We start from the raw sequence: 13,129 nt of genomic DNA, 5'->3' as shown, positions 1-13,129 counted from the left end.
CTTTTTGGACCGGGTTCTCTTTTCTCTGGGGGTGATGGCCTTCATTTAGCCAGCACACCAGGTGTCTTTTTCTGTCCTTCAGCGTTTTAGTGCTGAAACTTTTACAAATTTCACACGTTTCAGCAGAGTGGTGTGGGTGCAGGAAATAAATACATTCTTCATGTCTGTCACCTTCAAAAACGTTTTTAAGCCACAGTTGGTACAGGCTTTAAAGAGGTATTTCTTCCCTTCCATCTCTGCTCCCCCTACTACTAATCTGATAGAGGAGAAGGTCCTGAAGATACATCTTGAAAACTTGAAGTAATGAAGTGTGGACATTTCTCAGAGGAGAAACAACACGAGGACTCCTTCCAGCATGACATGCGGTTAGAATCTGTAGAGAGGCTGCATGGGAGGAGCTACATACTCGACGTGCCACTGGTGGGGACCAATAGCACCCAAAAGAAGGGCAATATGATACAAAATTGTCACCTAATTTTTCTTAATTTACTATTGTAAAAAGTTAACCAGATTCCCAGCCTGACAATGGGGAATGTTCATAGCATGTGAATCTATGAAAGATCCAGTGCTAGAGAAGGGGTTGTGACTACAATGAGGTTACACAGGACTGAAGAGGCCGCACAAGAATACAAAGGGTCGGCAACAGACACAATGAGGGGCAGCAGGGGACAGGAGGCTAAAATGAGACTGCAGGGCCTACAAGGAAGTCCATGCAACATCTACAAGGAGGTTAATCCAGGGCAATGGAAGCTACAAGGTAGCTTATCCAGGGCCTGTAGGGGCCATATGGGGATTTCACGTAACTTCACTTGAAGTTACATTTGGACAGCAGGTGCCAGTAGGAGGTTACATGGGGACATAGGGGTCAAAAGGTGTAACTTAACGCAGCATGGTTTCTGGAAGGTAACAAAGGGTCTGCATTCTCCACAAGGAGGTCACATGGGACTGCAGGGGCCACAAGGAGGTTCCATGAGGACAGCAGCGGTCAAAAGGAGGTAACTTAAAGTAGCATGGTTTCGGGAAGGTAACACAGGGTCTGCATTATCCACAAGGTCGGTTCTCCAAGCAGAGATTTGGAGGGAGATCCTTATCCTCAGCAGGTGCCTCCCTCTGGAATAGCCTCCCTGCCACCCTACGTCTTGAGCCGGTTCCCCTGAAAATCCGGAAAATCCTCAAGACCTTCCTCTTCACGTATTCCTTACAGCATGCTGACTGGCTGCCTGGTGTACCTCAGAGTCTCACTGGGCCCAGCACCCCCGCCAATCCTTACGCACTTGCCTCAGGGTCCTACACCCCACCGTCACTCAACGCACTGAGAAATGTACTCAAGAGAGTGGCTCTCTCTGCACTTACCCCAGTCTCGGCCTCTCAACCGACCGGGTGCACTTGACCCTCCCCTCCCTGAAACTCTCTGTGCACGTCTCGATCCGTACGCACCACGCCTGAAGATTCGTCTTGTCTGTCTCTCCCCTGTCTTCACCCCAATTGTACTGTTAAAAACTTGCAGAATCGCCGTCAGGCCTATTTGCTATATCCCACACTGTTAAATGTATTTTATGCACTTACTCTGTCTGTGCAGACTATTATCGTCTCAGAGTTTCATTGGCTCTGAGTGACTATTGTTTTTTCCCTATGTTCCCACCCTCCTTGTGCGCTTTGAAACACTTGCCTGTGTATAGGCGCTATATAAATAAACAATACAATACAAGGAGGTCACATGGGGACTGCAGTGGCCACAAGTAGGTTCCATGAGGACAGTAGCAATCAAAAGGAGGTAACTTGAGGTTGCAGGGTTTTCAGAAGGTTCCATGGGAACTCCAGCAGCTTCAGAGAGGTTGCATGGGACTGAAGGTCCCATACAGAGGTTACACAGGAACAGCATGGAGGATGGGGCGGTCACTTTGGAGAGCAGCAGGTTACACTGTGGCTGCAGTGGCTCCCAGGGGAGTTTACAATAACAGCATGTTTGAAAAGAAAGTCATATTGTGACATAAAGGTGATTAAATCGAAAGTATAGGGGCCACAAGTAGGCTACATGAAGTAGGCTACATGAAGGTCACAAAGAGTCACAGAATGACAGTAGATCCTACAAGGACATTCTACTCAGTCAGCAGATGCCACAGGGAAGTTATACACAGGCAGCAGGGGCCACGCAGAGGTTATGGGTGGACAGCAGTGGCCACAAAGAGGGCTACACAGGGATTACTATGGCTGCAAGAAATTAGCACAAAAACAGTTTGGGCCAAGGTTGGGTAGGTTCTAAGGCAGTGTGGGTGCAGGAATGGTAAAACCGCTGTAATTCATCAATGATTCTTTTTCTTGATTGCAGGTCTCCAGCATCCAGTCCTACGCCGCAGAGGAGAGCGCCTGCTGTCCCACCAACCAGGCCTGGATCGCGTGGCCCTGCTCCAGGACCCCCTCCTGCTGGATCCACTTTAGGTAGTGCCCCTCCAGTACCCTCCAGGCCAGGGGCTTCCCCTGATCCTTTTGGGCCGCCACCTCAGATTCCATCCAGGCCAAACCGTGCTCCCCCGGGTGTCCCCAGGTAAGTTGTGAGATACTCATCTGGTACGCGGCAGGTAGCACTGTATTTTTAGGTTGCAGCCCAGGTGAAAGCACTGCCATCTTGCTGAGTGCATATACTGACAGTGCCCTCTTGAACTGGAAGATAAAAAGGAAGAGTGCCCTTTACTCCCCCAACTCTCCTCCAAGGCCCTGAGAAGGCAGGGAACCTAAATGTGAATAGGAGTAGTCAGTGGATTCTCAAAGAGATGAGTTAACAGGGATAGGTCAATAAGATAAGGGGTGGCATGCCGCTCCCATCACAGAGAGCAGTCTGCAGAGCAGCGGGTGCCTCGTGGAGAGCCATGATATTCAGGAGGCTTCTCATAGGTAGGTGTTATTAAAGTCATGCCTCAATCTGATGAGAAGGGCCATACAGAACCGGTCCCGGAGATGAGAGATTTGCTTGACATGTCTCGATGAGACCGAGGATACTGGAGACACGTCCCAGGAGAAAGCGATTTTTCTGCATGCTGTTCCTTAAATATGCATTTTTTGAATATAGCATTCTGAATAATTCCCCGATACCGTGCGAGGACCGCATGACTTTGATATTAACATAGCAGTATTTCGTGGTGTAGTTGATAGAGGTCATTTTGACGATGCAGTGCCCTCAAAGCAGTGCCAACAGGCAGTGCCCCGAGCAGCCATTTTAGATTCCTTACCACTCTGAAGGAACACCATTTGTTGTTTCAAAGTACGGACACATCTATACATGTTCTTTTGTCTCTATATTTCTCTACGTAACTTTTCAGGTGGGATAGAGGATATTATTGTACTTTGCATTTTCTTTCTTGGAAATACCTTTCACTTGAGCAGAAGTTTATTTTAGTTGGAACTTTGCTCTGCCATCAGAATGGTATTCCTAAAGGCGAGATTTCCTATAAAAGGGCCTGTGCTTGTACTAGGAAGATGGGAGTGCTGACTTGCACAATAGGTTCCTGTATGGTTGAGCCATATGTGGACCCTAGGAAGTGTTTATTGCACAAATCCTTAGGGATAGACGTCCAAGCAGCGCTCCCCCCTTAAACATATGTTATGTTATGTTGATTTATACCGTGCACCACTACCACCCAGGGGCAGTCTCCAGGCGATGCTTTGCCAGCAGTACCCACTGAAAACACACCAGCCGCCCTCTCCACCAATCCAGAGAATGCAAACATGTTCAAATGGCAACATTCAAAGGAAAAACTCTTACAGCCCAATTTTAAAAGGCATTATCCTCCAAGGGAGCAATGTCTTTTGAATGGCAACAAACTTATGCACGCCTGGAAAATGGTTTCAAAAGAATCATTTATGCAGCTTTCACACCTCCTTCAATGGGATGACCCGGCATATCTGCTGACTGTTTTGAGACTCTGAACCTGATTTTTGATGGTCTAGTCTTTTTTCAACCTCACTCCTGTGCTTCACTGTTAGTTTTCGGGGCGCTGGTGAGTTCTTGGGAATACTAGTGCAGGGGTGGGGGGGATCTTATACACCATTTGAGTCATTGGTGCAGCCCTACTACCTCCCTTAAGGGAAATAGTGCAGGGGAACCAATTTCCCTTTTCTTGTGACTATTTGGGAATTCTTCCAATACACAATGATGCACAGGCAGGCTGGTGGCAGTTGTTCCTTTAGTTTATACTTGCTGGGTGCACTAAAAACAAGAGCACTGGGGACTGAATTGCGGACTGGAAACTATGAAATGGAATCAAAACTGTGGACTGAACTACAGACTAGAATCAAGGAACTATGGAAAGACACCAAATGCTGAAATCAAGGACTACGAGTACAGAGCAGATGCACTGCGGGCAAAAAACAGGAGAATTGCGAGCAAAGAGGAAGACCACTTTAGGCAAACAGGAGGAGCACTGTGGGCAGAGAGGAGAACACAGAAGGCAGAGAGCATGGGTAGTATAGGCAGAGAGCAAGAGTAGTGCAGGCAAAATGCAGGAGCGCTGCAGACAAAGAGCAGTAACAGGGAAATTGGGAACATGGAATAATGCTCAAGAGAACACGAGAGAGAACCCGTGCCAGAGGAATCTAGTATCAGGATCCCAGGAATCTGAGGACATGGGAACACGCGGCTGCAGCAGCAACAAGGGCACCGGAAACAGGAGCAGGTGCTGGCAGCAGCAGATTCTATCAACCGGGCTCAGCAAGAAAACCATGCCTCAAAGCAAGAGGGCCTGGAAACTGCTCAGGGCCAAATCAATGAGTTGCAGGAGCATCGCTGGTTAAATACTCCCCTCCAAGAGGAAGCCCCCTGGGCTGAAACATGCTTACTGGTTGTACATAGACTGCAAGCCTGACAGTGTTCTTGCTAATACCTCCCTGAACCTTGGAAAGGGAAAGGAAAGAAAGTAGGTCCTTTGGACTTCTCAAGATTTAATATAGAGCCATACAGGGAATTCAAAGTCAGAAAACACTGCTACAGTCCATCATAAATGATCCTCTTGCCTATGCCTGAGCCCGGCATAGCCTAGCTACACCTAGACGCGTGACACTAAAGGTGCTAGTACAGGAGAAAGATGGGCGCTCAAGAAGTGCCTGGGTGGTGCTATGCTGCAACGTGTGGCTGGTGATCGTCTTTGCTATCAGCAGGCTTTGCCATGATAGCGCTTATGGCTGAGGGATGAGATGTGACATGTTACTCAGTTAATAGCAGCTTTTGTGGGCAATGCATATGCCTCAAGGGAGAGCTGTGAAGTCAAACAAAAACGAAGTTTACTCAATCAAAACCTGTGTCCAATAGAATGCAGAGAAATGGGGCTATGTTGGCTTGTAAAATGGCAGAGTAAAGATAGGCTTTTAACACAGCATTAATTTGAGGCACTAGAGACATGCTCAGTTCAAAGGGATGGGCAGAGAAACATTTGATGAAAGGTTATTCGGGTGCCAGCAATAGGACTTCCATCTTAGTTTGGCTGAACTGTAACCAGGTGAACCTTCTACAAGGTTGAGCAGGCCCTGAGCTGTGAGTCTTGGTTAGGGCCCTCCACTGGTTGTGAAGGTATATTCGAGTGCTGTCGGCACAGGATAGAGTGACTACTGTGTATTGTTCCCCGCCTGGGAACTCTCAACCGTGGATTGCGGTGAGAAGTTTTGGGAGTTGGAGATAGAGGGAGCAGGAAGCACACAGTCGGAAGTAGGTAAGAAAAGGTGGTTTAGCGGGTGGGTTTGAAGCAACAAGAAGGGCAGAAAATAAGCGGTGGCAGGACTGAGATGCCGATAACGTTAGATGTTTACTTTGCCTGGTAGATCTGGTACCTGTAGTAAGGCATTCGCTGAGGGAGCCTGATTGGTTGTGTGATATTATACAGGTAGGCAACTTAATCAGTCAGCATGGGGAATCATTTTACAATATGGGCCTAATGTTCAGGCTACTTCGTTATTCAAAAAAACCCACAAAGCTCTGTCCCATTCTGTGTCCAAACGCCGATCAGGCACATAGAACCTTTCTTGATATCCACCATCTACTTTACCATCTCTAAATTCTGAATTTGAATTTTTGCACATTCCCATCCAGAGGCATCGCAAAGTTTGCCAAAGTCACAGTGGCCATAGTCCTTTTCTGTTGCATGTCCTTTCTTTTGGGCTGAAATTCACAGCCAGGGTGCTTAGGTGGTGCCTGTTGGCAGAGGTTGGCTCCATGGATGTACCTGGCCCTCTCAGTACCAGGGTCCAAGATGAAGTCGGGGACCTGTCATACTAAGCGGACAGTGTAACATCTCCTGGATGGATATTTAACTCCAACCAGTCTCTGGCTAGAGCTTTTTCTCCCAAAGTTCAAAGGTTTTGGGGATGTCTCCCTCCGGGTAACTCATGCAGTCCTCTTCTTGGTTGTGGTTTCGTTGCTAGAGGGCTAAGGCCACCTCTCATTATCATGTAGCTCCTGAATTCATCTTTAGACCTCTTGGACAAGGCTCAAGTAGCGATGTAGGTTTTCCTGTACACTGAACTGAATTCATCTTAGAAGCATTTTCCCAGTTTCCTCCAGCAGGTCCTTACGCTTACTGTAACCTTCCTCAACTGTGGTCCTGACTGCCCATTGCAGACAATTCTCTCCTTCTCGACCTCATGCCAGGTGCTTATTCCTCAGTCCACTGTGGGCTTGTCACCTCCTGACAGGGGTTCTACCCCTACTCCCTGCCTAGGGATGAACATGCCCTTTTCTCTTGCCTTTCTCTCCTGTCTGGTTTACCTGCCACCTGTGAGCGCTTCTTGGCTATTGCTTACTCTTTTATATTGGAATGCCTACCTCCCCATCATTCCCTTTACAAATATCTCTGCTTTCTACCTCCAACCTCGTCTCACCTGACGGTATATGTCTCCTTTCTGCCTCTAGCCACCTCTTCCTACTTCCTCCCTCCTAGCGCTCTCCTCTTTCCTCCAAGATCCTCTCTCCTGATCAAATTAACCTCTTGTTTTTCTCCAGTCTTCTCTTCCATCTTGTCTCCATCATCCTTTCTCCTGATGGTGTCCTGTCACTCTTGCTGCCATCCTCTTCTCTTCTGATGGTGCCCCGTCTCTTTTGCCTCCATCCTCTTCTGTCCTGATGGTGTCCCCTCGCTAATGCCTCCAACATTCTCTCTTTGCCTTCCCCTGTTTCTCACCCCCAACCTACTTGCGTCTTTCCCCTTTCAGCCACTCTCCTCCTCTAATTGCTTTTTTCCACTCGCCAACTCTCCCTGCTCTCTTGCTGCCATCTCCTCCAAACTCTCACACCCTCATCTCTTCGGCCAGGTCTTATATACTCTGGTGCTCATTTCTCTTGAGTTGAGGGCTTGCAGCTGTGTGCATTTTCCAACCGGAATTGCCTATGTCTTATCGTAAACTAATTTATCCATCATGTATGTGGAACGCAGCTTCCAAAGCCCAGTCCCCGATCTTCAATTGAGAAGCAAGTGCGGGAGTGTCTGGCATCCTATGATATAAATGGGGTGACTGTTCTAGCTCTTACCTAAGTTCAGACAGGTCTTGGTGGATTCAGCTCTGTACATTTTCTGAATTGATTTCTCTCTCTCTGCAGCCTGCGGCACAGCCCAGCACTGTTGACCAGTTCTTCTGAGGTGCAATCTCTTAAAGGGCAATAGATGCTATGGTTGGAAGCATTTGGTTGACCCCTGCGAATTATTGGGGACTTAAGTAAGGGTGATCCTCTTGATACTGGCCCCCAGTCCAACATCCACTGGCATGCGGCAGCTCCAACCCCCTTTGGTCATCCCAGTAAATGCCCTCATGATAAGGCAGGGGTCTTCCTCACAGGCCCCATAGAGAATCTCCTGAGGATGGAACATGCTGCAACAGTGTTGTCAAGAAGTTGGCACAAGGCTGAGACACTCAGCCGTGACATGCACTGGCGGAAACAAAAGGGTGGCATCCTGCCACATACTTTTACCTATTTATATACACATTTATTGTAAAGGCTTTTGTATTTTTCATGCTTAGTATAAGAGAGACTGTTTTTAGCTTACTTTCATTTGGAGTAGAAGAGCAAAAAACACTTATAGAGTACACTTAGCTTTTTATTATTTAGCCAGTGTTTTAGATTGCAGACAAATCCCCATACTTTGTTTTTTTACATGTGTAAGAAGTTTTTGCGGGGAGACAACAAGATCTGCATTTTTCTTGCATTCATATTTTGAAATTTGTACAAAAACACATGTATAAAACACAATCAAGTGAACAATCAAGTATAAATATATACACAAACGTGCAAGTCGATTGCAAGACAGTGAAAACAGTTATGGTTGGCCTTTATATACACAAAATGTCTTTGCAATTGATATGATGGAAGGCAATCCAACAAACAATATTGTAACAATCAATTTCAAAAGTTGTCATTGATGCATTCTTCTTTATATTTTTGAGGCGCACTGGGTGGTCAGAGTTGACAGATTAAGGGGTGACCTAGTCATCGGTCTACATCTGGATGTAGATCAAACAATGAAGTGGGACGGGGGTGTTCTTTCCCTCTAGGTGTACTGTCCCGTGACGTTTCGGCAAGGTGGTCAACTAGCCTTCATCATGGGCCTAGACCGGGTTTCCCTGTGAGGGGGAACAAAACAAGGGGGAACATAATCAGTGTTGAGCTCTACTTAACTGGGGCCTATGGGCTCCAATACACGTATGAATAGAAATCAATAAAAAAACGTTATGCTGGAGCGTGTGAAAACAAGGCCTTTCCCACTCTGCAGGTGCTTGTGAAAACCAGCTACTGACCGGGACTGGGTTTGGTGTGGCGGGTCTTCCTGGGAGGGAGAAGCGGAGGAGCCTGTATCCGTATTATTGGGGGTGGGTGCTCCTACTGTTACACATATCATATGGTGTTCTGGAACAGGCAATGGAAAAGCAGAGGAAGGGATCAGGTGGCTGGGCTATAGACCATCAATAGTCTATGTTGAGTCCACCTACAAAATGAGTGATACGTACCTGTGCAGCTTCTTGGGAACGGGTGGAGTGGCTGTTGAGGTCTGCAGGGGCTGGAGCCTGGTGGCTGGCGCCTGAGTGGGGAGAAGGGTCATCCACACATTTGGTAGCACATAAAGAAATTTTAACATGCACTGGCAGCATCGCCATGAAGTTGGGCAGCCATGGGGAAAGGGTTGCCAGACTACAAGATGGTATACCACGCGGATATCCCCTTGGCATTGTGTGTCCCACCATGGTCCCCAAAAGAAGAGAATGCACTTTCTGGTCCCCACAAATCAAAGGGTCCACCCCTGATTCTCACACAGCTGCTGCTGGTTTGTCCCTCACAAGCCCACTTATAAATGCCTGGTAGAGTATAAAATGGGAGAAGGACTGTGAGGGGATTGTGAGAGCCACTAGTTTGTTGGCAAACACAAAGAGAGCCAAGTCGGCTAAAAAAGAGAGAGGAGGATCAGCGACACCTGGCTTGAGAGAAAAGAACAGAGGAGGTGGAACAACAAAGGCAGAGTTCAGATTGAAAGGACGGAGCAAGTACAGTGAGAGACAAAGGTGGAGGTGGAAAGACAAACAAAGGAGGAAGGAAATATCCAGATGGAGGAAATGGGGAGAGTGAGTAGTTGGAGGAAGAAGAAGGACTGAGTCCTAAGCCAGGAAGGTGTTCCGGTGCTGGTGAACCTTTAAGTCTCTGGGCCAGAACAAGCACCAGAGACTAGCAAGGAGCACTCTAGTTGAGAGGCGCAATTCCGGGGTTCAACAGGATAGGGAAATGGAACCCCCTCTCGTTCAACTGTTCCAGTCTGATGTCTTTTCCCCCTTTTATGACTCAGAGGCACTGTCGTACTGTAGCCTGGTAGCAGAGTTCAGAAGAGTGAACCCTGCACCAGCCAAGAAATACCTGGACCCAAAAATCAATTGATGGGAGCCACTATACAATCCTGGAGACTGTGAGTGACTGCTTGACCCATCCAGGGAGGTGATCCAGAGATAAGGGAGAGAGACAGAAGGACTGAGGAGCACCGCCTTGAAAGAAGTGAGGGATGTGGTAGAAAAACAGACTCTTTTTTGCAAAGATTCCAACTCCTTCACTGTTGGTTTAGTCAACCTTAATCCCTTCCATAATGAGAATAATGAAATTAGTAGAGAGCTGTAAGCTAGATATGCCTGTTCATTTCTTGGCTGTGTAACTAATAATTATGTGTAGCTCACTGCAGTGCGGTGCAAGGAATCTGAACCGACTACCAAGGAGGTGTCTTTTGTTGATGGCATCACAGCTTGCACAAATGGACATCTTTGGCCACACGTTTGAATTATGCTATGTTAATCTTAACGTCCCGCGTCCTAACCTGATGTTGTATAATATTAAAGATCAAATGAGTCCATCAAGAGACACAATCCTACACAACTAGCGTTATTGTTAAGTAACATGTTTCAGGTTCAGCATAGGTTTTGAAGGAGTTTCAACAGGCTTTGCCTTGGGAGAGAAGCTTCTCATGATGGGCCTCTTAGGGCAGGGGAGTACTACATTAGTCCAGCTGGGGGTTCCACAGGCCAGGTATGGCCCAAGATCCTGTATCTGTGTTGCTAAAACTACAGCAGGCTATTTATTTTTGACGGCTAGATATGGCTATCTGTGGGGCTGTGTCAAGAAACATGGAGGAGGGTGGTTGCCAATTATTTTCACCATACTGTCATGAATGTCTGGGCTCTGGCTAACATTAGGGGTGTGACATCAGGCCCCTGGCCCAGAGATAAAGAAACTGGTGAAGATACACAAATGTTTTGTGACCCTCCTCTTTCATTTATGGGGCAAGCTGGGTCACCTGGCGGAAGTAGAGGGACTAGATGCAGCATCCAGGGTTACAGGCTGGAGATACTGTTCTGTGAGGCCAGACTGTGCGCCGTCCTGTTCCATGGCAGGAGCCGACTCGCTGAGCATTATGATGGAGGGCGCACTGATGGTGGTGACTCAGTTTCAGCCCTAGACTAAGTCTTCGATGCTGCAAGCCCTGCCTATGCTCACCCCTGATAGATGGTGAAACAGGACCTCTCAACACAGCCAGAGCGATCAGATGAGCTCTCCACGCTAGGCCCATTAGGGGACCTTTGGCTAAACTACACCATTGCATCTTCTAACAAGGCAGACGGGCAAATGCAAAAGCAGCCACCCTATGTGATCTTGAACAGTCTGTGAACTCTTTCACCTGGACTGTGCCATAGTCATTCCAGAGTCAGTTTCCATTGTTTTTCCCAGATATGGGATATTCCCCTGTAAGAAAATGATCTTTGTACAGTCAGTAGTGTGCCACTGTGTCTGGGATGTATGTGAGCTCACTCTCCCAGTGTGAACGTTCGTGGTTAGTAGCATGCACCCTCCCTTGAAATGTCCCACTCTCTGTGATTAGCTGCTCTCTCTAATTCTTATTCTCAGTCTCTCTCACTCTCTTTCCTTTCCTCTGTCATGCCTTCTGGCTCCCTTACTGTCTCCCTCTTTTGTGCTATCTATGTGTGTCTTGCTGACCCTCTCTTGCTCTCTGGTAGTCTATCTCTCTCTGTCTCTCTTGCTCTCGCTCTCTCTCTCTCTCCCTCTCTATATATATCTACCTCTCACTTACTCTCTCACTAAATCTTTCACAGTTGCTTGCTGACTGTCTCTCCGCAGCTCTGCCTCTCACTCTCTCTCGCTCAATCTCTCTCAATTCCTTGAGGTCTGTCTTGCTCTCTCTTTTCCTTGGATCTTACTAGTTCTCTCTTGCAGACCCTCTCTCGCTCTCTTTCTCGTTTTCTCGCTATCTATCTCTGACTGGGGCAGTGGTCACTATTTCTCACACACAGCACGTTTAATGTGATATTCTGCTTAGTACGCTGTTTCCGCACTTACACCCCTCCCCTTGCTGTGCAATAGTTTCTGCCTCTGGTGCAATGTCTGTTTCATGTTTTCTCTTCTATCTGTTTGTGTTTCTCTTGCTTGGGTCTCATGTTTATGTTCATCTCTGTCACCCGTGTCGCTGACATGTGTGCCATTCTCTTGCCTGTGTGAGCTTCTTCACCTCGTCGTGTACATGTGTGTGCTTCCACTGTGTGACATTTGCTAGCATGTTTTGTGTTTCTATTTAGTTGTAGGTTCTGATTTTCTATACAAGACATTCTATATTCTATATACATTTTCCAGCAGCCTCTCTGCCCCTGACCCCCTCCTCCACCATTACTGCCTTGCTCCCATCCTCTTCACGCCAGCGGATGGCTCTTGCTCTTGACATTCTCGTCCAGTGATTTCAGACCCCTCTTCCATTGTTGCTCCAATCCTCTTCACTACCGTGGATGCCTCTTGCTCTTGGACAGTCTTGTCCAGTGATTTCAGCCAAACATTTGAGTGGGTGGGGAACAGTTTAACATGATTCATAGGAGTACATTTTCTCAGCTGGAAATCTCAATTTATCTGTTAAACATTATCTTGTGACCAATAACCTTGAAACCTCCTTAATATGTCCCCGTGGACCTTGAGGTTCTGCCAATACCTTCAATCTCACACAAAACCCAACAAGGTATAATTGAAGTGTATTTCAACCAGTACCTCCATCATGACCACTGCTAGGCCAGACATGTGCAGGGGTCCAGAGCGCTGGAAAGTCCTCAAGAAGAGATTACACAGGTGAAGACTAATGCTTGATGGCATGGGATTGTTAAGGAAATGTGGATTGCACAAGAGCAGTGGCTCCTATTGTCTGAATGTGGGCGCCCCTCCACGGACTGTACACAGTACTGTTCCGCAGAGTACTCTACATGTTGGTAGGTTCACGTGTGCTCTTTTAGAGCTCAGTACAAGGCATTCCCTCCTCTGCCTCTGAACACAAGTATAAAGAACAGGGTGCTTGGTGGGAAGAAAGCTTGTTTGGCACTTACTGTAACAGTAACACGCTAGTGTATAATCTACTGCCACATAAGTACAACCAAGGACCAGAGAGGAGCTTCTAAGAACAGGACATGGTGTCACTGTGGCTATCTTGCAAATCATGAGTACATGCAGCAATGCACCAGTTAAAATATTTATTCACAAAGTGCTATAGTATAAATAATCTGTTCAGGATGTCACCTCCAAAGTACGACCCTAAGAAACAGACAATTCTGTGGCATAGTGCAATGAAAGCGT

The 13,129-nt window shown here is 47.2% G+C and overlaps 1 protein-coding gene across 10 annotated transcripts in view; it reads left to right on the top strand.

Moving 5' to 3' along the window:
* Positions 1-13,129, top strand: part of DNM1 (dynamin 1) — a 1,028,058-nt gene that overhangs the window by 992,462 nt on the left and 22,467 nt on the right. For 8 of the 10 annotated variants that reach the window (XM_069609157.1, XM_069609155.1, XM_069609154.1 and 5 more), the window contains one exon: positions 2,330-2,545. In XM_069609157.1, coding sequence (XP_069465258.1) covers positions 2,330-2,545 — 216 coding nt within the window. The remainder of the gene's footprint in view (positions 1-2,329; positions 2,546-13,129) is intronic. The other 2 variants (XM_069609159.1, XM_069609158.1) reach the window with 1 other exon arrangement.

This window comes from Ambystoma mexicanum, chromosome 8 (assembly GCF_040938575.1).
Source record: "Ambystoma mexicanum isolate Mex_15411 chromosome 8, UKY_AmexF1_1, whole genome shotgun sequence".
In the NCBI taxonomy this organism is placed as follows: Eukaryota; Metazoa; Chordata; class Amphibia; order Caudata; family Ambystomatidae; genus Ambystoma; species Ambystoma mexicanum.
Note: the sequence above shows the minus strand (reverse complement) of the source record. Positions and strands in the feature narration are given on the sequence as shown.